At 41.8% G+C, this 24,339-nt stretch overlaps 1 protein-coding gene across 2 annotated transcripts in view; it reads right to left on the bottom strand.

The window, feature by feature from the left end:
* Window positions 1–742: 742 nt before the first annotated feature.
* Window positions 743–24,339, bottom strand: part of SGPP2 (sphingosine-1-phosphate phosphatase 2) — a gene marked incomplete at its 5' end in the record, with an annotated part of 110,025 nt that continues 86,428 nt past the window's right edge. For both annotated transcript variants that reach the window (XM_081262181.1, XM_081262182.1), the window contains one exon: window positions 743–1,406. In XM_081262181.1, the coding sequence (XP_081118307.1) occupies window positions 855–1,406 (552 nt within the window). In that variant the 3' untranslated portion in view covers window positions 743–854. The remainder of the gene's footprint in view (window positions 1,407–24,339) is intronic.

The raw sequence follows: 24,339 nt of genomic DNA, 5'->3' as shown, positions 1-24,339 counted from the left end.
TCTTCTGTTGATCCACTTTCATAGGCAGATGCCAGTAACTTCCAAGTTTACATGAAAGCCCGCACTGCTGACGACATCAAAGACTGAGGCAGGAGAGAGCAGGAACCTCAGCATGTCCCAGTCATGTCAACATGTGATGAGATGGCAGCAGCCAGTCATTCTGTGGGTCACAAGAGTATAGTACTGGAAGCTGGGACCCTGCAAATTGTATGGTCAAGGAAGAGCAGATCCTCATTTCCACATGAACCTGGAGGAGACTAGGCCTCATGAGGAAAGCAGGCTCTTCCCATGGCCTCATAGCTCTGCAGGCACCCTTCATCTCCTCCCAGGAAGCTTTATTCCCATGGTCGTAATCTAACTTGACCATCACACAAGGAAGTTGTCTTCTCCGAGGAATGTGGTTGTGCATGGCGCCATCCTTTCTCCAAGACCAAAGCTCCAAATTTGGAAATGAGATTCAGTGCTGGGCAAGGTCATAGCTAAAAAGACATGTTCTACCTCCACATCCTCCAACTCTGTTGGCTCTCCAGAGCCCACTGAGATTTGTACACATTCCTCAGCAAGGCCACAATTCCTGCCCGCCCAGGACCAGGTCCAAAGTCCATGTAACAGAAAGGGGAGGGATGTTCTTGAAGAATTCAGTTATGGTTTTCCGCTTGGGTTGGCTGTAGCACAATCCTTACAGACTAATGGGAGCATCAGTTCCACGGCAGCAGCATTTATCTGGTATCAGCAGCACAGACGTGTGACTTAAGCTGTATCAGAGAAAAACAAGTGGTCAAGATTGCCCACCCCACAACTTTCCTGAGTCTTGGCTCTCATGTCCAGTGGGCTAGTTTTCAACTGTTTGAGGCTCAGAGCAATCCCAAAAACCTGTGCAGCATTGGCACAAAGGTGGTAGCACAGATGCCAACCGACGTGTAGGTGACAAACTTGTAAGGCACTTCAATCTCCAGTCTCCGCCTGGCCTCCTTGTTCCTGGTGACCACCTTGAACCACGAGTACAATACTTGCAGGGAGAGATTTTGTACAAGTTGACGCACCAAGAGGATCAACACGATTCCCACAATAAATTTGGTCAGACCCAAAACTAACATGTCAGTGGTGAGCGGTGGAATGTTCTGAATGACAGGGAGCGAATCCGCGGGCTGGGACACTAGCTGGAAGAAATGATTGATCCAGAACCCTATGGCCACTCCGGCCCCTGCAGCCAGAATGGTGGTGGTGTCCGCCCGGGTCGGGCTGTAGTAATCAGACACAGGGTAATTGTAGCACAAGAAGAACGGCACGACGAGGACGCACACAGGGAAAAGGGGGCTGGCCGAGTCCAGGCAGTCGATGAGGGTCCAGGCAGGGTAGGTGAGGACAATGAGGAACACGGTGATCAGGACGCCACCCAGCACATCCTGTGAGGAGAGAGAACAACGGTGAGTCTTCCTTGGGTACAGCTCTAATTTTGAGCCAAAGATGATTGATTTGATATTGAAAATACAATTTCTGCACTGTTACCTTTCACAGTACATGCTCAAAAGAACAAAAATAGGAAGAAGTGCACATAACCATGTTATTCATGTTACATATTTTCTTCCATTTTTTTCCCCTGCATTTTAGAACTAATTTTGTCATCTTCAATAAATGCCTGTAATCTCATGGTTCTTTTAGACTTGCTTGTTACTTGAATCTTAAAAGTATTCCAAAACTTATATCATAAATATTGTCATGGTCTTCAAGAGGCTGCCATCCTTGGGGGAAGGCAGGGTTGTGACTGCAGGCTGGCTGGAGGGGGCAGGTAGCTTCTGGGGAAGCCACACTGACAGCAAGCAGAGCATAGCATCTTCAAGCAGCAGGGGTGGCATGTCATATGTGCAGGTGGATTGAGAAGACTCTTTGGAAATGGTGGAGTCCAAGCTCACCTTGCTGGACTTGGACCACCGCTCTGTCTTCAGAGACCCAGTTTCAAACAGCATGCATACAATTTCATTGAGCTGCTGTACCATGTTCTCCCTAATCCCATTCTTTAGGACATTTTAGATTGAAGAGCATTTCTTTCTTTCCTTTCCTCCTCCCTTCCTTCCCCTCTTAAAATATCATGAATTCCTTGATGTCACACCTTTTCTTCTTCGTTTAGTTTTCTCACTGCAAAATTTATTAGAAGATGAAGTCTTCATGGAATCAATAGACCAACACAGTTAAGTCAGAGAACTGACAGCTTGCTATGGTTTTGTCTCAGATTTCATGTGGATTATTTTGGAAGTTTACAACTGAAACATTTAAAACATGTTTCCTAACACACTGGAAAATCTGGAAAACACCAAAAAGCAATACACATGCATTGTAGAAAATCTGGAAATCTTTGAAAAGCATAAGAAAAATAGATCCGTGGTTGTGCCACTGAAATTAAGCACGATCTATGCTTTGGCATATTTCCTCCAACTTTATTTTCATAGATATGGGTTAGATGGATAGACATAGATATATTAGTATTAGAATTCTAAGCATTGCTTTTTTAATTTTACTACTAAAAAGTTTATTTAACAAAAAGTTTAATATGAAAATGTACATGGTCTGATTTTTACGTCATAGTTAAACAGGCCCTCGGGAGAGGGGACATAGATTTCTCTGCTGGATAACCATTATTTATACTCATTCCAAGGCTTCAAACGTGATCACACCGTTTCCCTACGTGACCACCATTCCAGTATTGTTCTGTTGCCCACGAGTTGCCATCTCCACATGCTCATCTATCAGGAGATTCATAAAGGGGTGAAATCCCTGCAATGTTCCATGGACATGTCTGCGACCACTTAATTTCAGTGATAACTTCTTGTCCATAATTCTTTCAGCTTGAGAGGGTGAGCTTGGCTCATGTTGTCTACTCTGTAAGCCCAGAGATGCTTTGAAACGACAGGCTCGTTTGTTTTCTAGTAACTTCATTCTGTGTGTGTGTGTGTGTGTGTGTGTGTGTGTGTGTGTATTATTGGGGATTGAACCCAGGAATAACTCTACCACTGAGTTACATCCTAATCCTTTTTTATTTTTTATTTGAGACATGGTCTTGCTAGGTTGCCCAAGTGGACCTGAAACTTGCCTCAGCCTGCCTTAGCCTCCCAAGTTGGATTACAGGTGGGCACCATCTTGCCTGGCTTAACATTTTATTTCTTGCACTTCTGATGGCTGGGAAGCCTGAAGTTAAAGTGCTGGCATTTAGTGCCTGGTGAGGATCTCACAGCTGTGCCCTCACAAGGTAGAGTGGATGGGAGGGCAGAGAAAAGAAGGTGAACACTATGTCCTCAAAGATCAAAGTAAGGGAGAGCAAAAAAATAAGCCTCACATTATTTTATTTTTGCTTATTGCCTATAAAACCTGATGTGGGTAAACCCTGGGAGAGAATTGGGTCTTAGAAATAAACACTGAGACTGCAGCACATTTCATAGATTAGTGAGCATCCATCCATTCTGTCAAAGCCACATATGAGTGCCTACTGTATGCTAGACAGGACACTAGAGAATGCTGAGTGAACTAAGTAAATACAATCCCCACCCACGCAGCTTGCAGTCTGGTGCACAACCAGTCACTGTTACCTCGGGGGGCAACAGGACAGCCTGTGGATCCTGATGGTCTCTCGGGGAAGGACAGGAGAGTAAGCACCGGCAGGAGCCTACAGTCCCACGCGCTTCACAAGGACAACACCGTGCTAGCCATGTGCAGCGCTTGCTGGGTGACAACAGAACTAGATTTTCACTTTCAAAAGACTGTCTTGGCTGCAGGGAGGACAGATGGGAAGGCCACCTCCTGGGGTGGTGGTGGGGGGAGTCTCGCACCATCCATCTACATGGTGCCTCCAGTTTCCCAACGGCACATGGCTGCTGTCGAAGCTTCTAGATGCTGCCTCTCAAAGGCCACCTTCTATGTATTTGTTGGTTGTTTCTTGGGCACCTATGTCTTCCTCCCAACAGCTTTGGATTTCTCTGTGGGGATCCAGGAGGTTCTGGGAAACCATGGGATTGGAGCATGGTGACCTGGGAGGCCACTGGTGCTCCACACCACCAATCACAGAGCAGTGGGCAGGTGGTCACATGGCCTCCCAGTCCAGTCAGAGTGACGTCGGGGCTTTCAGCTGGGATTCTTGGACAGCGATGTTCTCTCAACCTCTGACCACTGTGTCCTGTGGATTACGATCCTTGACTTAGACATTTATTTCACTCTGCCTCTCCTGGCTCTCTCGGACCTCTGAAGTCTTACTATTGGCTTCCTCTTTCAGCTCTTCTTCTTTCCACATCCTGAATGTGAGCATTTCCACAGATTCTATCTTCAAGCCTCGTATGTTTTCTCTCTTGAAGAGCTTATGCAGGTCCATGCGCTCACCTCTCCATTCTTTATCACCGGGACTCTCAAGTCTACCTTTGGGTGTCTCTAATTCTAATCCTGCCTTGTTTTTTTCTTTTTTTTTTCTTCTTTTTGGTACCAGGGATTGAACCCACTAAGCCACATCCTCAGCTCTTTTTTATTTTTTATTTTGAAACAGGGTCTCACTAAATTGCTTAGGACCTCACTCGATTGCTGAGGCTGGCTTGAATTTGAGATCCTCCTGCCTCAGCCTCTCGTTGCTGGGATTACTGGCGGCCACTCCAGTGCCCAGTTTAGCCCTGCATTTTAAACTTAAATGCTAAATAAGTCCGCATGGATGACCTGTCAGCTCCCCAAACCAACTTGTCGAATATAAAAATCACCTAAGTCCTCTTCCTGCAAAAAATGGTGACAAAAAGGAGCAGTTTATGAAAAAGGAAATGTAAATGTCTCTCAAATATTTAAAAATATCCCTACACTTACTCATAAAACACATGAAAATTGAACTACACTGAGGGTAAATTAAAGTTTATGTTCCCACAAAAGTTGGTAGATGCATGTTTATAGCAGTTCTGTTAATAATCACTCCCAAATAGAAACAACCCATGCCATTCTGTGGGCGAGTGGGTAGATAAGCTGTGGTATATGCATACAGTGGAATACTTCTGAGCAATGCAAAACATCAAACTACTAATGTGTGCGATAGCTCTGGTGAAGCTTCAAGCAAGTTATGCTGAGCAGAAAAAGCCAAGACCCAGGGGTCACATACTGAGCAGTTCTATTTATATATCATCTCTAAAAGACAAAACCATAATGATAGAGAATGGATCAGGGGCTGCCCATGGGGTCTAGATGTTCTTAGATGTGGCTTCAAAGGGGTGATATGCAGCAGCTTTGGGGTGATGCAACTGTTCTGTACTGTGGTGGTGATGCAATAATATACATGTATTAAAATTCATAGACCTCTATGCCAAAAGTCAATTTTAAAATACACATGTTAAAAATGTTATTCTAAAATTAAAAACCAATTTCAAACAAATAAATGAAAATTACAAAGCTGGTGGGCTCTTCTGTTGCACTGAATGACACAATGGAGTCCCCACTGCTGTGTTTGGTCAAGCAGCTCTGGACACCTGGAGCTCCCAGCATGCCCGTGTACCATTTCCCTCTTCCACACAAACTATGCTGGGAACACCTATCCCTGCTGAACAGAATCCAGGAGCTAGCATTTTGTTAATGAAACTGTATGTTCATTAATCACTTGTCTATAAAATGGTGCGTGCTTTATGAGGATGAACTTGTTGATAGCTTTAAAAATTACTCATCTGTTTATCCTCTGACCCTCAATCTTACTCTGGGTCTCGATCTTAGTGATACAACTGCCCAAGGCTGAAATGGGACATTTTCCAGTTATCCGTTGTAATGCTAAATACTGTTTGTAATAAGAAGACACTGTTTGTATATAACAAGTATCATAGCAATACTGTTTGTATTAACACGTTCCATCTATAGAAGGACGGTTAAATTTAATGGTAGTGTATTCACAGCATGGAATACTATGCTATAAAAAGAAAAAGGACACTCAGATGATTTTTAAAAGGCAAGATGCAGGAAGTGTGGATAGTACATTATCATTTTCATTGAAAAAAAAGCTGAGGGAAGTTATAGACGCATTTGCACTTGAATACACAAAGAGGTTTCCTTGGATGGCTGGGAAGGAGGCTTTTCACAAGATACCGCCAACCTTTGAATTTTTTATCAAGTGGTTGTGTTACCTTCTTTAAAAATATAGGTGAAGCCAGGTGCAGAGGTGCACATCTGAACTCCCAGGGACTCAGGAGGCTGAGGCAAGTTCAAGAACAGCCTGGAAAGATAAGCTGTCTCCAAATAAAGAATTAAAAACAGGCTGGGGATGAAGGTCAGTGATAGCGCACCCCTGGGTTCAATTCCCAGTACCAAGAGGAAAAAAAAAAAACTATGTAAACACTTTAACGTTATGATATATTAGTAATAAGTTAAAAAACAAAAGCCTTGTCACCCTGTGAAATGAATCTAAAGAACAGAATTTTAATGCTACTGAAGTAGCAGTCATAAACTTTATAAAAATAAAATCAGTGGGTGAGGTGGTACACACCAGTAATCCCAGCTTCTCAGGAAGCTAAGGCAGGAGGATTGCAAGTTCAAGGCCAATCTTGGTAACTTATTGAGACCCTGTCTCACAATAAAAAGGGGTGATGGGTACAGCTCAGTACCCCTCAGTTCTGTGTTTTATAGATCAGTCAAAATCCAGGGGCCCGGATGCTGAGCAGCAGCACAATCCCCTACAGCCTCTGGCGGGTCAATTTTGCTCATATCATGTGTTTCAAAAGCCCTGGTTTCAATCCCCAGTACCAAAAAAGACTGAAGAAAATAAAACATAAGTGAAATAAAATTCTACCTCTCCTTCTCCAAACAGGACTCTCCTCTCAAACCCTGCAGGAGAAGGGCTCTCGGGAGCCTAGGTGCACCCTCTGCATAGCAGGGCCTGATAAAATGTCACCAGCTGGGGACTGAGAGCGCTTTACATATGTTTGAAGGGACACTGATTTCGAAGGAGGCAGAGCCAGCCATAATGAATTCAACACGGCAAACAAGCCTCTCTCCTCCCGCAGGGGAGAGAAAATTCTGCTACTCAGATGTCTCCATGCACTCAACTCAGGTCTGAGACCAGAGGAATTCAGAGACGGTGAAAGAGTTATTTTGACTGATCTATAAAATGCAGAACTGAAGAATGTTGTTTTGAGACTCCTCTGGTCGAGGGACCTCCAGATGGAAGAATCCATCCTTCCTCGTACCCCATGTGTGCACAGTGACAGTCCCAGACATTGTGGAACCTCCTGGCAGTGGAAAGCCAGAACATCTGTATCCCTCGAGATGCCCCGGAAGCTGAGTCAGTCATGGGCAGCTGAAGCCATGGTGGTATCATGGGGACCAGCAGGGAAGGGCTCAGGCTCAGGTGCCTGGCAGGGGCCCAGATGCAGAGCAGCGGCAGGATCCCCTACAGCCTCTGGCGGGTCAGTCTTGCTCATATCAAGTTGTTTCAAAGGCACATAGAAGACAGTGGGCAACATCAAGGTGCTAGAGGTCACAACCTCACCAGAGAGCAAGGGATCCAGCAAACCACCCCAACACCATGACATCAGAGGGCAGGTGGGACCATCTAAGTCATGAACACATGCGAGACTTGCATGGAAAACTCCAGAAATATTGTGTGTAGAATTTCTGAAGATCTCCAGAGCTCAGGGTGATTCTGTGGTGGCTCAGAGAATTCATTGTACCTTTTTTGGAGGGAGTAGGAGAGTTAGAGATGGCACCTGGGGCCTTGGGCCTGTTAGCTAAGCTCTCTCCCACTGAGCCATAGCTCCACCCCCTCATCCGATGATGTCCCCAGTCTGACTGATGGCAGAGGCTCAGACCTCAGAGTGCTATCGGGTCACTCCTGCCTCTTAGCCCTCAACCACTGGTCACTGGGTTGCACAGGTCCCTCCTTCGTGCTGAAGCTCCCCCAATCTGCCCTCACCCCTGAGTGCCCACTTCTGCTCCCCAGAGTCTGGGCCCTTCATCTCTGCTCTGTCTGCCAATTCCTAGGTCAGAGCCCTCATGCCTGTCCCCATAGCCGTTGTTCTCAGCTGTCCTGAATCACGGAAATGAAGTCGGTGTACTGATGCCAATTCTGACCCAATGTTTGACCCAGCCTCTGCGATTTAACACTCCAAGGTACAAGGTAATTCAGATACAGTGAGTCTAAGTATAAACAAACAAAAACAAACAAACCAAAAAACAAAACAAAATTAGAGTCCAGAGGTTGGTAGAATCCTGAGGATAAGGGTTTAGTTAACCTGTCATCGCGGGATTTTCTCTCATTGATTTTCCATTTCAACTTTCTGCTCCTCCCAGATAGGTCTACTTGCTTTTCTCGAATGTGCCTGGTACACTGTTACCATCAGAGTTTCACATTCTTTTTGGGTATAACACTCTTCCTCTGTCTCTACCTTGTCGGTTCCTCTAAGGCTCAGCTCAAAAGCTGTTCTTTCTAAGATATTTTCAGAATCCTCACTGTTGGGATGCCCCCTCTCCCTCCCTTTCCCTGAACTGCACCTGGACAGACCTGCTTAATATCACTTGCCAAGGTGCCTTCATCTTGCCCCTGGCAGCAGTTACGGGTTTCCACACTCTCCTCCAGGTTGATGATAAATCCAGTCCAGTATGCAGGCCAGGGTCCCTTACATCTCCACGTCATTCCTCAAATGTATAGTAGACATTCGGTTGTAGTGACTGAGAGAATGTAATTCCCTTCTCTTATACTGAATATCTATGATATTTGGTACCCATTTTTTCAACATATAAAAATAATTTTGCCCTTCTTTCCTTGGTCTGCCTTTGTAATTGTGGTTACCAAATTCCCTGACATCTGGTTGGAATATTCTTTGTGAACTAATTCTGTTCATCTTCAATCCATCAGGAGGCTGGACTATTTTGGTCCACAGCCCCAGCATTGGAGGCAAAAATAATTTTAGTGAACAGGGCTGCTAGAGTAGGTTTCTAAAGTCTTTCTTCTAACTATATGCTCAGGTTTTCAGCCATAAAAGGTGATTTGTAATAAAGATATTTAAGTATTTTTGTAAGGAAAATACTTGAACCATACGAATGAGATTTCTAACTAGGAGGCTCTAAATTTTTTAAATAAAATTATTCTAAACCACTTCTAAATATAGACTGTAAATGGCTCAAAAAATTAAAAACAACTTTTCACATTAGTTTTTTTGTTGTTGTTGTTATTGTTGTTTTACTAAATTCACAGAAACTAAAAAAACTCCCAAGATGTCCATCTCTAAATTGGATCTGCTATTTTGATTTTTACAAACTCAAAAATCAGGAGGTGATTTCTCTGGAACTGCACCATATTTGGCACAGTATGTGGGGCCACAGGGAAAAGCAGCTTATAGTTCTGAAGACCAGCAAAGGCAAGCGGGAGGGCAGATGACAGGGGACAGAGAACAAAGGACAAATGGGGGAAGCCAGCCAGCGTGTACCAACAGGTGGATCCAGGGGTGGATCAAGAGAAAGGCCAGTGCACATGGTTTAGAGGGAGAAATAAAATATCCAGAAGAAAATATAAAAAGCGAAAAGGTAAAAGATAATGGGGCAGAATGGGAAAGACAGTAGAATGAATTGGACGTTACTTTCCTGTGTTCACATATGAATGTGCAACCAGCATAAGTTCACGTCATGTACAACCACAAAAATGGGACATTTTACCCCGTGTGTGTATGATACATCAAAATATACTCTACTGTCATATAGAACTAAAAAGAACAAAATAAAATTTAAGTGAAAAAAAAAGATAATGGTGCAAAAAGCTTGATAACAAGAAGACATGCAGGTAAGAGAGGCAAAATAAATATTCTTTACTTAAAAAAAATAAAAAAACCTTTAAATTCCTTTCCATGGAGGAAGATAATTAAACTACAAAGTATACAAAATATTCAAACATTAGATCCAGCAGTTTCAGTCCCAGGAATTTATTCTATGAAAATAATTCAAGAAGATAATAAAACTACTCACAAAGTTCTATATATAGGGATGATTCTTGTTGGATTATTTTAACTCATGACAATTAAATCCAAAAAGTAACACGTGCTCCATTACAGAAAAATTAGAAAACACAAAGCAAGCAAAATCGGGGGAAAGAATGGAGAATATATAATAATAAGACAAATCTGAAAAGAAATAAATCAAACACATTATGTTGCTTACACCAAAAGCAAGATAAAAATGCATACTGCTTTTCCATTGAATAATGTAGCAGGAACATTTTACATATGAAAATATATATTTCTGAAATCTCATTTTTTAATGGCTTCAAAGTAACCCTAAGTGAGATGTATCAAGCAGAACACAAAGACTGATCCCAAATTCATATAAATAAATACCTGCATGCATAGATAAAATGTCAGAAGGAAATGAACAAAAATGTTAATAGTTTTTGCTTCATGGGAATGTCACAGGTGACCATCATCTTCTCTAGGCTCTGTGTGCAACATTCTTCATATTTCCTACACTCATTGCCTGCTATTTTTATTACAGTAAAAAATACAGTCAAGGAGAAAAAAATCAGGATGTTGAAATTAGAATATTTCAAAATAGACTAAAGTAGAAATAGTTAACTGATGCTTACAACTTTCACATCATGCCAAAAAAGAAATGTGTCCAAGAATCTAAATGAAAATCAACATACTATCCCTCCTGATCTAAGTAACATTAAAAATAAAGGCAGATCTCGAGGCTTGAAATACAATCAACTTCTGATTCAATCTACCATCCAAAGTTTAAAAGCAGACTATTAAAGTCTTTGAGACCAAAAAAAAAAAAAAAAAAATCATTGCATGTAACCAACATTTTCCAAAATTAAAATGCGAACGAACTTAAATCCATTTGATGGTTATACCTATTCCCACTTTCAGTTATAAAACTTGGCATTTAGATGAAAACTTGAGCTTTATCATATTTCACTATAGATGACAATAATAGGGACAGGCAATCTAAAGTGTTCAGAAGAGAAGGCTGAGAGTTAAACCAGTGGCAGAACACATCTTAGTGAATTCTTATAAAAACATATCAAATAGAATGTTTTTATCCCTAGCCAAATAAAACATTCCTCCTTTTAGTAAATGTCTCTAGAAATTTCAAGTGGAAGGCCCGGCTCTGAGAACTCTCCACATTTACGAATTCTGATCCAATGTCACATTCCCATATGCAGTTTACTTTGACCAATTTACATTCTATCTCCAAACATCTTCACTGAAGAATGCTATTGAGCAGGCCAACACAGGCAAGGTTAGCGGGGGAGAAAGAAAGAAGGGGACAGAACAAACCCTTTCATTCAATTGTTAGGAAAGAATGCATTCAGATCTTAGAACTATTTATGCTGAGAACTCTATGATTCTGGCATCTTCCCCTCCGCCCGGTCCCCTGCTGTGAATGTGAAGGGCCTTCTCTGCCCTTGGCTGCTCACAGAGCGAGCTGAAGCCAGGAGCTGAGTAAAAGCCAAGACCCACTTCTTTGCAGATACCGTGAACATTTTGAATGCAGGCTGACATTGAAACAAGCTAACGCAAACCCAAACCCAAACCCTGCTGTTATTCAAAAAAATCATTTCAGTTATAGGTCAATCAATGTTTCCTAGTTAACAGACTCAGAATATTTATTCTTTTCTATGTTAGCTAACAATTAATGAGATTTCTGAGAATAGTGCTGATGATATTCAACAGAAGCCAAATAGCAGGCGAGGAACAACGTTGTTCATGAATATGAATATGAATGATTACAGAGAGAAACCTACAATTTATGCAATTAGCATTTGTATAGGGAATAAAAAGTGAATGCATAAGTTCAAAAATATTAATTTCCTACTGAAGCGCATTGATGTCCATAGAAATCAGTCAAAAGCAGGTAGCCGAGTCCAGGACACATGGTATGAGGGCAAGCAACAGATTCTGATGATGTTAATGGGTCTTTGAGTGGACACTGTCACTGAAGCTCTTCCTTTGAATGTCACGACTGTCCTCAAAGGCACCTAAGATGTCCCAAGGTTGTTGCAAACTCAAAAGACTAAGGATCACTAGGCATGCAAATTTATGGTGATAAGACAGAAGACTTTGGAAAAAAAAACACTTTTAAAAATTGGAGTAACTATATAAGGTATAAAAAGTAAGCCAGCTTTTACTTTCTGCAGTTATAGAATAAATGCCCACCTGGAAAGTGAGTGTATGTAAAGTTTTAGGAGAAATTATGTTGACATTTTGGACAAAAAAAAAAAAAAAAGGTTTTTAAAAGTGTGTTAAGAAAAAATTATATAAAACAAGGACATGAGGGAAAATAGTCATTTCAATGTCATATGGAGCAAAGGCCACCTAAGGATTATAGAAGGGAGAGAACTTGACTCCACTCACTGTTACTATTGTTTCAAGTTCTCAGACTTAGTGAAGTGATAGGTTCACCAGTTGGGTTTTGTCTGATTGAGAGGCCGGTACTTGCCATTGTCATAATGATGCTTCCAAAGTACATTTTTTGTTCTATAGAATAATAACCCTTGGGCATAGAGCTCATTTTGTACATAAGCCAGCAATCTTAATGTAATATTTCTTTATTAAAGTGTCCATACAAGCCAGGCCCTGGCACACATGTGTCTGGAGGCAGAGGCCAGAAGATCAGAAGTTCAAGGCCAGCTACAGCAACTTAGCAAGACCCTGTCTCAAAAAAAAAAAAAAAAAAAAAAAAAAAAAGGACTGGGGATGTAGCTCAGTAGTAAAGCATCTCTGGGTTCAATCCCCACTACTAAAAAATACATATATATTTTGTTTATAAAGATTTACTTGTTCCTTCATTAAATCTCATTGGCACCTTCAATAATTAATGAGCCAAATAAGTGGTTTTGTTTGTTTTTGCAGCATTAGGGGTGAAACCCAGAGCCTTGCACACACCAGGAACTACATCCACAGAACTTTTTACTTTTTGTTTTGAGGTAGGGTCTTGCTAAGTTGCCCAGGTAGAGCTTGAACTTGTGATCCTCCTGCCTCAGCCTCCTGAGTAGCCAGGATTACAGGCTTACACCACCACACCCAGGTTAAATGAAACTTTGGACACATATTTATTTTATAGTTGGAAGAGACTTGTAATTTGACCATTCAAAAATTACACACTAAGCTAGGTCTGGTGGCTCCAGCCTATAATCATGGCTACTCAGGAGGCTGAGGCAGGAGGATGACTAGTTGAAGGCCACCGTAGGCAATTTAGTGACTCCTGTTTCCAAGACAAAATAAAAAGGGGTGGGAATGGAGCTCAGCAGTAAAGTACTTGCCTGGCATGTGTGAGACCCTGAGTTCAGTTGATCCCTAGAACTGCAAGAACATTAAAATAATAATAATAATACTCCTGGAAGTACATAACCATTTAATGTTTATTCAGATGACTAAATGTTTGTAAAGGAAAGAAAATTCTCTTGGATGATTAAATGTGCATATCCCATGTGAAAACAATTGCAATTTTAATCTTTTTTTTTGTAAGACATTGGTGTGCTAAAAAAATATAGGGCAGGCAGCAGATATTATGTTTAAGGTGATGATATTGAAAAACCAGCCTCTACCTCAGAGCAAAGCCTGTCCAAGGAAGGGACATGACCTTTGTCCTTGGAAAGACCCACAGAGCACTCCTAGGCACATTCCCACCCTGCTAAGTGGTTTATCTACAAATAACAGGAGAGATCTGCTGCACCAGGTGTCCCTGACTCAGTCAGGCTAGGTGGGGACTCATTCCAATCCCCTAGCAGCCACCAATCAGCATGAGACAGGGAAATACCTGGGATGCCAGATGACCCCCCAGTAGTTTATGGTGTTGGGAAACCATGTAGTTCAGCAGGAACACCCCTCTTGGCTTAAACCAATCAGTTCTAATGAATCCCCCTCTTGTAGTAACCAATCACCCCTACCCAACTTGTTCCCGCCAGTGAATGTGCTAATCATGTTTTAGAGTTGTTATTTGATTTTCCTGCGGTGTGTGATGATTTGCTAAGAGATGCTATGATGTATGTGAAGTCCCTGCCTTCCCCAAAGAATGCATAAAACTGCTGCAAACCCTGGGCTTGGGGCCTCTCAGTGTCACCAGTTGCTGTGTGTGCGCGGAGGACCGAGCTAGCTCACAATAAACACCTCTTTGCTGCTTACATCAATCTTGGGTCTCTGGTGGTCTTTTGGGGGTCCTGAATTCGAGCATAACAATATTATAAGGTATTACTATAGGCTTTTCATAATATCAATATTAACTAGAAAGATATTTGGGTATACTGTGTATTTCTAGACTTTCCCCCTTATACAGCATGATTTAGGAAATGATCGCTTGTTTGTCTTGCCTTCCCAGAATCTAACAAGTCCAAACGGCAGATCTTTATGAAACAAATAAAATTTCCCCACCCATAATTCACATTAAAACGAACAGTGGTATCGAGGGTGAGTCACAGGGTTTGGCAGGTCAGCAGGATTATGAGGTTAGATCAAACAAGCTCGCAGGCAAGTTATAACATTGTTTTTGACAAGTGCTAAGCAGAATGATCAGGATGGGGAAGGGGCGATGGCTAGCAGACACAAAAGACCCTGTCAAACATCCAAGTGATTTTTCTCAAGTCTGGGTGGGCAGAGGGGCCTCAGAGCAACCAGAGAACAGAAGACAGTCATGTTCAATGTAATATAATTGTTAAACAGGCCCATGCAGGTTGAAATTTAATTGGCAGCATAGCTGTATTTGCTGGGAGATGGGCATAGACTATTTCAGTGCTTTTCAAACTGCTATCTTGCATTCAAATCCACCAGGAAGCATTTGAGAATGAGAGCTCTGGTAGGTCTGGGTGGGGCCTGAGAGTCTGAATTTCTAACAAATTCTCAAGTGACTCTGAGGTCGCCTGTCATGGTCACACACATTTGTGAGCAGCTAAATCACAGAGGCTAGCATGGGGTCTTCATGCTAAGTGGCATATCTGAGCTGCCAGTGTGCTTTTTGTGATACATATAAATGAATGCAAGCCCCTAAGTTATATTAATGCACTTGACAGTGATATTGAAGTCTTTGAAAGGCCTAGACTGATATTCTGACATAAAAATATCTGTGCACAGAGAGGTGCAAAAGGAATATCTGGAGAGGCTTTTGTAGACCCATGACTCAGGTGCTCACATTTAGAGGAGAAGCAAATCTATCTGTCCTTTGTGGCTGCTCCTGGGGAAGGCTGGCTGGCACCTTGGCAGCCTGGCTCCCTGGGTGAAACAGACCTCCCTGAGGAACATGCACAGCCTTTCTCCATCCTAGGAACTGGAGATTTTTAAGATACTGGTCTTGCTTTGAAGGCTCTTCTGAGAAGTCAAACATGGAAGTTTTCTGATGAGGCTGGGCCATCTCAGTTATAGAGATTGTCACTTCCCTGTCATGAAGCATGCATCAAGGGCCAACAAGGTGAAGGCATTGAGCTTTGTGATAGTGGGGAAGCAAATCCACCATGCAGCAGATGCTTGGGTGTTTTCACAAATGTGGAGAGAGCTCAGGTGTGTGGTGTGGAAACCAAATAACGCCACAGGTCTGTGCACGTAAAATGATTTTATGCAGGTGTTAAGGTTTTAAAAGCATCAAGTCACTGCACTCACAGGAAACCCAATATGCATTTAAACATGTGGTATGTGAAGCGTTTATTCCTTACCCAAGTGAGCAGGTTTAAGGAGCATTCCCACAGAGATGTAGATCTAGACCTCAGCAGTGTTTTGCTATTAAAATGAAGTTCTAGACCTTGAGCTGATTTCCAGAGCATAGAGACAAGCCAGCTCCTTCCTTTTCGACGTGTTTACTCTACCCCAATTTGCGTTCCTCGGATCAACAGCAGGACATATTTTGGTAACGAGGCCATTTCTCAGGCATTTGATGGTGTGATGGGTAAACCACACATTTGCCCTTTGGTGACTGGCTGAATACTGTGATTTTTCTCCACAGGTGACTTGACCCAGATCAGCTTCTCCACACATTTAAGATAAATTGTTCATCTTGAAACAGCACTGCAGAGAAGGGTGGGTTGGATATTAATTCTGTTGAAAACTTGGTTGCCTTTTTCAATTGAATTTGACCCAGAGAGTTACAATAACTAGGGGAATTTTTAAATCAAGGGTTTGCAAGTTTTAAAATTGATCCAAAAGCATAAAAGGACAAAGAGATAAGCTCTTTGGGACTTATGTATTTGTTTGATTGACAAAAAGTATTATGTGATATGAAAGAAAGGAAGGAAGGAAGGAAGGAAGGAGAGAGACACAGAACAAGGAAATAATCTAAGAAATGCGAGAAGAGTTATTTTTCATCAAAGTCTAAACTCTTCCTTTTCTCCTAGGAAACCAGGATAAATAATAATAGAGTTCAAATAAGAATCCACACACCTGGAAATAATAATAGAGTTCAAATAAGGATCCACACACTCAATAGCTCTCAGGCTTTTATCTTCAGTTGGCTGTTACTTATCAAGAATATACTTGGGTAGAGGAAGAAGAAAACATAAGTCTATTGAACAAAAACAGCTTCCTTATTTTAATGTCAGGTTCACTTTTAAAATGCATTTCAGTATCAATTTAGAAATGAATTTAATTTAAATTAAGAAAATACCCACTATGTCGATGAGGAAAATAAATATCATATTAGAAAAAAAGGTACCTCCAAGCCCTTTGTCTGTAGCTAGGCTCCCACCCTGTGCACCAGTGGTACCACACTGTACTAGGTCTTCTGGAACTGGCTTTTTTTCCTTAACGACATATCATAGACGTCTTTTCATGATATATACATATATGTACACATGTACGTATCTATGTGTATACATATAAATTTTTATATATATATTGATTTGTTCCACAGTTCTAGGGATTGAATTCAGGCCCTCACACATGCCAGGCAAGTGTTCTCTCAACTGAGCTACATCCCCAGCTGCAGAGAATTTTGTAAGGGTTTTATAATATTATGCTACTGTATGGAAATACAAAACTTCCTTTAACTAGATCTGACTGATGGACATTGAGTGTGTGTTCACTGTTTGCTACTGAAAGCGTCTGAACATGATGGAGGCATAGTGTGAATGGTCAGGAGAGGCAGGGAGAAAGTGAGGCACAGTGGCAGGTCCCTGCAGTCCAGTTACTTGGGAGGCTGAGGCAGGAGGATCACTTGAGCCCAGGAGTTCAAGACCAGCTGGCAATGTACTGAGACCCCATTTCAAACAAAACAAAACCAGGCCTGGATTCTGAAGTCAGAGGCTTTGTTTCGAGTCTGAGTTGAAACTCTCTCATCAAAGACATAACCTTGGGCAGTCTGCTTCACCTTTCTATGCCTTTTACAGATGGAGTAAAAATAGAACCTTCCTCATGGCGTTGTTGTTAACTTAGAAAGGAACCTAGTAGATCAAATATGTTCAATGGCACATGGTATGCAAGACCTCTACTCAGCAGACTGAGAAAATCCAAAGATATACATAAAGGAATGTCCTACACCCATGTGCTAGAATACTCAGTATTGCAAAAGCTGCCAATTCTCCCATCCTGGTCTGCAGATTCAATTTAATCCATAACAATCTGGCATTAGGGAAAATGACAAGATGAGTCCAAAATTTATGTGGAAGTACAAAGAGCCAAGAATAGCAAAGGTAATTTTAAAGAACAAAGTTGAAGATATCTTCTCTGCCTGACATCAATATTTATTATGAGGTTCCAGTAAAGAGGACAGTACTAATAGGATGAATAGGTACAGAAGGTCTAGAGAGAGAATAAACAGACATTTGACTCGTGACCATGTTGATGCTTCAATAAGTGGATAAAGGATGATCTTTTCAATGATGGTGCCTTGTAAATTGTATATTCATACCGAACAAAAATAAATCACAAAATTAATTCCACGGAGATTGTAGATATAAGTAAGAAAAGTATTAAAAATTCTCAAATATAAAACAAAAGAATCTTCATGAACTTGTGGTAAGAAAAAAAATATCTTAAATAGGACACAAAAAGTTGTAACCATAAGGTGAAGATTGATAAATTAGATCACATTAAAGTAAAAAATACGTGTTCACCGAAATACACGACCAAAAGCCAGGTTTGGTGGTCCATGTCTGAAACCCAGTGACACTCAGGAGGCCAAGGCAAGGAGGATCACAAGTTTGAGGTCAGCCTTAGCAACTTAGTGAGAACCTGTCTCAAAATAAAAAAAAATAAAAAGATCTACCTCTACTGGAGGTAGCTCAGTTACTGAGCACCCCTGGATCGAATCCCCAGTACTACCCAAAAGAAAAAGAAAAAAGATACTACCAAAGGAATGAAGAGGAAAGCCACAGAGTGGGAAAAGAAACTCACAGTACGACTCACCAAGGACTCAGTAAGAAAATGATCAACAGTTCGGTAAAAAATTTCGTAAAAGACAAATAAGGACTCCAAAAAGAGGACATCTAAGTGGCCAATAAACACATAAAAGGGGGCTGAATGTCATTTTTCAGAGATCAAAACCGAATGTAATACTGAGATACCCACTGGAATGACTAAGATGAGCGCCATTAAGAAGTGAAGACAGGAATGTGGAGACCGGCCAATCCCTCACCTTACGGGTGAGAGTGTAAAGTGGCGCCGTTCTTGGAAAAACACAGTGGGAGACACAAAAGCTGATCATCTACAAGCCTATGACGCATTCTACGTTCACACTCAAGAGTACGACATACACTTTGCTCTAAAAAGCATAAAAAGCAGAGTGCAGAGCATCACTGCTTATCATATCCTCCAACTGGAAATGACCCAAACTATGCACAGAAGGAACAAAGGCTGGGGTAGTCACATAATTGCATATTATACCATAAAGGTTAAATAAGTTGCATCTACCAATCTGGGTGAATTTCATAAACATAACAGGAACTCAAAGAAGCCCAGTGCAGAAGAAAGCCCACGATAGGATTCTATTTACCTGAAATCCAACTTATCAGTGGTGCCAGAGATCTGGGGAGTGGGTACCTTCAGGGAGATGCAGGGTAGAGGGCACGAGAGGGCTGCCCAGGTGTGAAGATGTTCTGTTTCCTAACGTGGGTTCTGCTGACTGTGTGCATTCACTCTCTTGAAAATTAATGGAACAGCACATTTATAATTTGTATGCTTTTTCAACATGTGCTGTACATCAACATAAATTTTCTAAAGTTTTAAAAGATTTCTTATTTTGAACCAAAAGCCAGGGACCCTAGGATTGAACCCCACATTTCTTGTCTTCTAATAAAAAAAATACAGCATCCTCTAGTAAAATATATTATCTTACACACCCAGATCCAAGAACCAGGTAGCAGGGCCTGTGTCCATGACATTTTTAAGTCCACAGGGGACTGTGGAACTTCCTTCTCCATCCCTGGCCACATCAGGATCCCATTTTTTAAAGGGAAAGCATGGAGCAGCATGTCTTGGGAAACTCTCACCAGGAGTCCCCTCTCTCCTAGGAACTCCAAAGTCCCCTGTGGCTTGACCCCCAGTTCCAAGATCGCTTCTTATCTAACAGTAGCTGCCACACTCTACTCTTGGGGTCTTATTAGCACGATTGAGTTTCATGCTTGCACATTCTCTGCTGTTAGATGACACTTCCCATCCCATGTTTCACAAGTTAAAATTTCTTCTCACAGAAGAAACAAAATAGTGTTGAAAAAAATATTAGATATATGATCTTTCTTGGTATCCCATGGTGAATGTGATATTCAGACTAGTGGCTAAATGTTGTCAAAACTCACTCAATAAAGTGCAGAGAAATGAGAGGGGAAAATAGATTTATCAACAGATGACAGATAATAGTGATTGCAATCCACTCAACATTTATTGTGCTCTTACAGCTGGGCAACCTGCTGGGAACCGAGGGGGGCCAGGTGGGTATAGAGATGTTAAAAATAATAATAATAAGATTCTTACTTTCAAAGGACACACAGTCTCCTGGGACAAACAGACATAAATATAGCCAGTCATATACCTATGTCATAGCTTGTGCTTATTCCTAATAAGTGAGATGGATACACTAAAATGCAATATGACTTAAGGGACTTTGTAAATCTCTTAAGTGTTCCTTAATGTACTGACTGAAATAGAAATATTTGTGTTTAACATTAAAAGAAACAAAGACCAGCCAGGCACAGTAGTGCACACCTGCATCCCAGCAACTCTGGAGGCTGAGGCAGGAGGATCACAAGTTCAAGGCCAGTCTCAGCAGCTTAGCAATGCCCTGTTTCAAACACAAAACAAAGCAAAACAAACCTTAAAAAACAAAGCAAAGCAAAGCAAGCAAGCAAGCAAGCAAGCACACAAACAAACAAAAACCGTTAAAAGGCTGGGGATGTGGCTCAGTAGGAGAATACTGACCTGGCATATGCAAGGTCTTCAGTTCCATCCCCAGCACCAAAAAAAGGAAAAACAAAAACAAAAAAAAAACACAAATAACCACAAGTACACGCCAGTATCTTCCTGAATTGAGCACTAGAGCAGATATGTGTATATAGTTTTGCAAGGAGCCAAAGAAGTGAATCTTTTTAGAAATGATGTGAATATTATGTTTTGGCTAAGATTAAGTATATATAATATTCTGATCTTAGCAGTTTAATTAAGTATGATACAAACCAATGAGAGGTCAGGTTCATTTTACAAAAATTAAATTCAGTGATTTTGAAGACTGTGCTTTTTTCCATCAAGAGAAGCATAGGATTGTAGATTTTATAGAAAAATTTCACCCTTCAATGAAACCGCCACACACTGTGTAATCCAAAAAGCCGGTGCCTGATCAAAGAAACACTTGAGAAGGAAAGAAGGGACGAAGGGAGGAAGCAGATGGTTTCTATGAAATGTTTAACCAATCCCTTATTCTCAATTATTTTACCAGTAACCAGGCCTCACCTAGGAAGAGACGCAGCCATGACTTCAGATCCGTGCCCTCTCCTTGACTGGGGTGATTTCTTACTTATTTGATGCAGTTTCAATACAACCCACACTTTAAGCACCCATACAAGCTCCCTCTGCCAATCTGGGTCTCAAGTGGTCTTTCTCGTGGAGATAAGCTACCTGCTTCCTGACAGCCCCCTGCCTGTCTGTCTCAGGCCTGTCTGTCTCTGTGGCTGGAGGCCACCCAGCCCTAGGCCTGCTACCCAGGTTCCTTCCAACCCTCCTGGGAGCCTGTTCACCCTAAGCTTTCAGAACAGAGGGAAACTGTGTCCCACTTGTGGCTTTTGGGACAGTGTTGGGACAGGAAATTAAAAGTTAATTTGTTGACCAGGCACAGTGGCGCAGGCCTGTAATCCCAGTGGCTAGGGAGGCTGAGACAGGAGGATCCCGAGTTCAAAGTCAACTTCAGCAACAGAGAGGTGTGGGAGGCCATCCTAGCATGTGATTTGAGTTACCTCCCTGGCTGGGTGAGAGGCGCTTAGACACAGCTGTGTCAGAGCTTTCCCCACCCTTCTCCAGGTCCGAGGGCTTGTCCGTGCAGAGGCGTGTCTGGCCACTGCTCCGAAGACCCAGTCATCGCCCCTGATCTTGGGATGCTGCCCCCTTAACCTTCATTGGATGGATTTGTTCCCCAATAAAAGTCCACTCCCTGGCGTTATCTCTCTCTCTCTCTCTCTCTCTCTCTCTCTCTCTCAGGAGCCTCTTCAGTAAACCTCACCACCACATTAGGTAGCTGGAGGCTGGAGCTAGGAGAAGCCATCAGGAGCTGGTTTTAAAAGTAATTAGACTCTTGTCTCTTTAATTTAAAACTCCCTAAGGTTTTGCTCACGGTTTGAACCTTCTTTAATGAAGCCAGCGCTGGTGGCTGGGCAGAGAGAGGCACTAAGCAACTCAGTGAGACCCTGTCTCTAAATGAAATACAAAATAGGCTGGGGATGTGGCTCAGTGGTGGAGTGCCCCTGAGCTCAATCCCCGGTACTCTAAAAAATAAATAAATAAAATAATTTTTTTTTTTTTTTTTGTGGCGGGGAATACATACCACTGGCAGTTTTTTCAGGAAATTGTACTGAGCCCTAATTTTTATTCAATTAGTATGGAAGCATAAAATGCCTTCAACTTCCCTTCACATCATCCCTGACAATGGCCGTCTCTACTTCTCCTGTGATGGCTAACTAATAATATTATTTTGTCTTTAAAAAAAAAGAACTTTAAAAACAAGAGAGGTTGAATGCTTTACCACGAACGAGTACTTATTATTTTTGAAACCAGAAATAATTCTCTATTTTTACAAAAGGGTAAAAAAATATGACTCTCCAGGGTAAAGAGAAGACAATGGGCATCATAATAACATGGTGACTGATGTTCCCAAGTCTCTTTTTAATCTCGGTGAGGAACTCGTCCAACAGGATATAGCAGAAAGTCCAACCTCATAGGGTGTGATTTATTTGACAAAAGCCTCTTTCCTCGTATTAAGGAAGGCACTTGAAAGTAAATTCTTGTGTGTGTGTTTTAAAGTGGTTTCCAAACAACTTGAAAAACACGGTTGTCCAAAGCCAGAAGGGAGTTTTGTATGGTCTGCAGATAATTTAATATTTAAGAAGCTTTTTCAACATCCTCCAACTCCAACCAAAACTAAAGGAATACTTAGGGGAAAATACAAATGAGTAAGCAAATAAAACCTAATATCTACATAATTATCCACAGATCAAACAACATAGGGACAATGAAATAGCAGCATTGCTGCTGATTCAAGTCAAAACAAACACCATTTGTTCATATTTCTCATATCCACTGATCTAACAATAGAAACTCTGGTTAATCTTCCTATTAAGATATTTGGTTCCTTGGAAAACTTGGAATGGAACCACCATTTGACCCAGCTTTCTCTCTCCTCGGTCTATACCAAAGGACTTAAAAACAACATACTACAGGGACACAGCCACATCAATGTTTATAGCAGCACAATTCACAATAGCTAAACTGTGAAGTCAACCTAGATGCCCTTCAGTAGATGAATGAATAAAGAAAATGTGGCATATATACACAATGGAATATTACTCAGCAATAAAAGAGAATAAAATCATGGCATTTGCAGGTAAATGGATGCAGTTGGAGAAAAAAAACAAAACACGAATGTTTTCTCTGATATAAGGTGACTGACTCATAGTGGGGTAGGAAGGGGGAGCATGGGAGAAATAGACAAACTCTAGATAGGGCAGAGGGCTGGGAGGGGAAGAGAGGGGGCATGGGGTTAGCAATGATGGTGGAACGTGATGGACATTATTATCCAAAGTACAGGTATGAAGACACGAATTGGGTGTCAACATACTTTCTATACAAACAGAGATATGAAAAACTGTTCTATATGTGTAATAAGAATTCCGATGCATTTTGCTGTCATATATTTAAAAAATAAAAGCAATTTAAAAAAGAATAATGCAAAAAATGATATTTGGAAAGACTGCTTTATCAGTCACAGGGATTTGAAGTTGTTCTGTGTGGTTGAATAGTTCAGGGCATTGCAGTTATAGTGTGAACAATCTTCTTGAGTTCCAGTCATCCTTCTTCTCCCACAAACACAAAAACAATGTCATGCCCAGTTTCTGAGCCTTTTGAGAGTAAGAAAAATGCCCTGACATAGATGCAGAAAGAATATCTCTGGGGCTTTGCCTGCCCTCTTCTTCTGATAACTTATTTTTCGAACTGCCTATACTGTATGCCAGCCCCAACCCTAACCTTTGCTGCCAATCACAGTCCCTGACCCAACATGCTGGCTCCTGACCCAGTGGCCTAATTAGTCCTGGAAGCCCTGGGTCAGCCATTGTGCAGCAGTAGAGTCCTTATGCAATTAGAGATCTTTCCCAAAGCTCTCTTCCCTGGAATCCTTTCAGAAGTGAAACAGAAAGGATTTAAGCCTGGGGCTCCCTGGGTCTAGCCTCAGGGAGAAGAGGAGCACCAGAGCATGAACCACCTGTGGAGATGCAGAGACAAGCTTTGTCAGAGAGGGAGTGGTGGGTCTGGTGGGACCCAGGGGCACTCTCCCAATGACCACCTGAACCTTTGACCTTCTTACATTGTGGCTATAAAGACAATAAATTTTCTTTTAAGCTTAAAATGGTTTGAGTTGGTGTCAGCTATTTGCATTCAAACGGCCCTGATTGGTGCAGATGTGACCACCTGATGTTCCTGCATTGATGGGGCTCTCTGCCATTCCTGTTCTCAGGACACTCACTGCCTTTGCACCCCACAAGGTGGTTCCCAGGGTCCATTTTCTGCTCTGTGACCTTATGTGTCTGACAAGGCTACCTGGTCCAAAGGGTAGTGACAGGCACATCCAAAGTCTCACCTCCGTACCTTAGAGAGAGGAGGTGGGAGCCAGGACGTGTGACTGGTGGCACTCCAAAGGGAAGACAAGGACAGTCCTCAGAGCCACCCTGCTTCTTCTCCCTCC

The sequence above is a fragment of the Spermophilus citellus genome (assembly GCF_964194105.1).
Source record: "Spermophilus citellus genome assembly, chromosome: 11".
NCBI lineage: Eukaryota > Metazoa > Chordata > Mammalia > Rodentia > Sciuridae > Spermophilus > Spermophilus citellus.
Note: the sequence above shows the minus strand (reverse complement) of the source record. Positions and strands in the feature narration are given on the sequence as shown.